The 2982-nt window shown below is 34.1% G+C and overlaps 1 protein-coding gene across 1 annotated transcript; it reads right to left on the bottom strand.

Moving 5' to 3' along the window:
- Window positions 1–90: 90 nt before the first annotated feature.
- On the bottom strand, window positions 91–2618 carry LOC107274349 (multidrug resistance protein 1; the record flags this gene model as incomplete). Its single annotated transcript, XM_015753399.2, has 5 exons — window positions 2430–2618; window positions 2293–2344; window positions 765–1162; window positions 511–682; window positions 91–411 (listed from the first exon to the last, which is right to left on the bottom strand). Coding segments are annotated over exons 1-5 (1080 nt in total), but the record flags the coding sequence as incomplete, so codon positions are not given.
- Between the last annotated feature and the right edge of the window lie 364 nt (window positions 2619–2982).

Raw genomic sequence — 2982 nt, forward strand, 5'->3', positions numbered from 1 at the left:
TTATAAATCATATTTGCTATGAATTTATACAAAATATTGCACCAGTACACATTTACGGAATACTGACATTCGTTAATAAATTATTCTTACCGTTATCATCACTGCTGCCGTGTATGTTTGTTCACCCGCTGGAAGATCCATGTCTTCAATGATAAGAGTAACACCATACCAGAAGGAGAGAGCATAATTACTATAAATAGCCAACGAAAGTAGACCAAATCCAAGTCCATTGCAAAAACATTTTTTAATGTTATTTCTAAAAGTCGACTGAAGGTTGCTTTTGTATCTGTCAACTTCTAATTGCTGACCATCGAAAGCAAAAACCGTGCGTATAGACGATATGACTTCTTCCGCGATATTTCCAGCCTGAGCATAAATTTCTGTTTCTTTTCGAGTAAGTCTCGATAAGATCTAGAAAAAGAAATTCGAAATCTGATGCGTTAATAAATATTGGTCAAGTAGAAGTTGATCATTGCTTTTAGATATTTTCAAACATATCTTATATCGTACTTCAGTTACTCCAATGAGAATCAATGTTGTAACGGGTAGTGATATTATACAGACAAGGGCGAGTTTCCAACCTTTAAAAAATGCCAACACAGTGCATGCGATAAATGCTGTCATGTTGTGAACAAACATTGACAATTTGTCGCCAACTCCTTCCTCGAATTGCATTACGTCTCTAAAAATCAAATTGACGAATGAATCTTGTGTAGTTTTTCATGGAAGGTGAAAGACCAGAAGGAAACCTTAAATTGCCTTACTCTGTCAATCTACTTGCTACTTCACCACTTCGCATCGAATCGTACCAAGTTATGTCCTGATGCAACGCTGAATTCAGGTACAACGATCGTACGTGATAGGCTTGTTTTTGAGCAGTGTACTTTAATGTCATTATACTGATGTAACTGAAGACCAACATGGCAACACTGATAAGTGAATTCAGAATGGCGAATGTCTCTACGGAATCCAAAATATTCATTGTCGCTGACTCTGTACCATTTATCGCTGATTCAGTATCAGCTTCTTTCGCACTGGAGATCATATCTCCAACCAGTGTTCCATATGAATATATATTTGCCGGTGTGCATAATCCAGAACCAACCGCACAGAGAAGACTGATGCACATAACTATTTTATCTAGGCAGGTAGAATATTTGAACTGGAAAAAAATATTAACAGAATCATAATAATAATTGTTATATGTATACATAAATCAATAGGCTGTGAAAAACTCAGAGATATAACATTTAATTCGTAATAATTTTATTTTGAAGATCAATTAAAATTTAGTTAATTGATTCAATCGATTATATATTATATTTTATTATAAGTATATATTTTAATATAAGTTTTTTTATAGATAAGCATCACGTTATATAGTAAAAGTCAACAAAATTTGTACTTGTAATATTCCTCAACATACTTCATTTAATCTGTTAAAAGTAAATAGCTTCGTGAACGATTAGCGTAAAAGAACGTTATGCATTACATTATGTTTGAAACCTATGTGGAAGTTAATACGGTTATTCCAATGTCATTGATGATAATCCTTGAGCAGAGATGATATAACATTTTCATGACACTTGTATTCGCACTTCGAGTTTCAGTGTCTCTAAAGCCAGTCGAAGCAAACTCATTTTAGGTTAATGCCGCGGAGATCTCTCAGCGGATACGTAAATTGCGAATGCTTTAAATCAGCGGGCAAAAACAAGCATATCTTGGCTTTGTTTTCCGTTATAAAATTCTGCATATGACTTTGCAGAGAACTGAATTTGTGAACAACAATGTAAATTGAATCAAGCATATAAAATTCAACCGTTTGAAAACTACATGCATTTTCACCTAAAATCATGAATTTAACGGTCTATGTTCCATAAAAGCATCAGAATTTAAAATGGAAACAAAGTCTAGTTGAGTATTAGAATTTAAATACAAGTATATGGAAAGCAGCGTGGCAAACTATCTGGCTGTTTATAGCACTTGTCTGAAGAATACGTCACTTTATCATTAGTTCATGATACAATAGCAGTTAAAGTCAAACTAAGAATGCTACAAGCTAAAAACAGTCAAGAAAGCACGACTGCTAATCCGAAACGGGTCGTTGTGAACAATTTAATTCTCTATAAAATTGTTATTTAAGTTTCTTTTGTAAAGTCAGTAATTCAATGATAACAGACGTTTAAGAGTGAATTTTCATACAAAAATTATTTTAGTTCGCATCAAATGACACACTTTATTGTATGTATTTCATTAGGTTAAATCTCGCTTATCAAATATAGTGAAACTTACCAATTCAAAATAAGAGAGAGGTGGCACGCCTGGTTCATTCTTGGTAGTTCCACTGAAACAAAGTATTCTTTTAACACATATTCAAACTGCCGTTACATTGTTTTAAATTTAAAACCGCAGTATTGTACAACACTTACAGTTTTCCATTTTCACTGACGTCATCATCATATTCCTGACGTTTAAAATTTGTAATTTGCACTGGTTCCGCATAAAGTTGCGATGGAGCATCTAGGATATTAGATATATTCAACTTAAATTTGAGTGAATTCTTCATTCTTACAGCAATTTTTATGCCGTTCGTGTCCGATCCTCACTTATTTACTAGCAAAAGCTATCGACTGAACAAGATATTTAAATTTCGTTCTGATAACGAAACTTAAGGCCATTGTATAATGCCACGGTTCACGGAACACGTAAGCGGCGCGATATTCAATTTTTTTTAATTTTTATATATTGACAGATAATAACAGGTGACAGGTAATGATATTTCACCCATGGAAATATTGGCGGGGTAATTGTTTTTTTCACGTAACCCGTTACGGATTACGGAACGGGGCATGCTCGATGTTACTCATCACGTTACGTGCTCCGTGAAATCCTTAACGAACCTAGCAACCGTTTCCGTATCGTTGCTATGTCCGAGACGTAGCCAAAATCGTAGAGACTTAGTAAACGCTCGGTTTTTAAAAC

This window comes from Cephus cinctus, unplaced genomic scaffold (assembly GCF_000341935.2).
Source record: "Cephus cinctus unplaced genomic scaffold, Ccin1 Ccin1_scaffold2771, whole genome shotgun sequence".
Classification (NCBI taxonomy): domain Eukaryota; kingdom Metazoa; phylum Arthropoda; class Insecta; order Hymenoptera; family Cephidae; genus Cephus; species Cephus cinctus.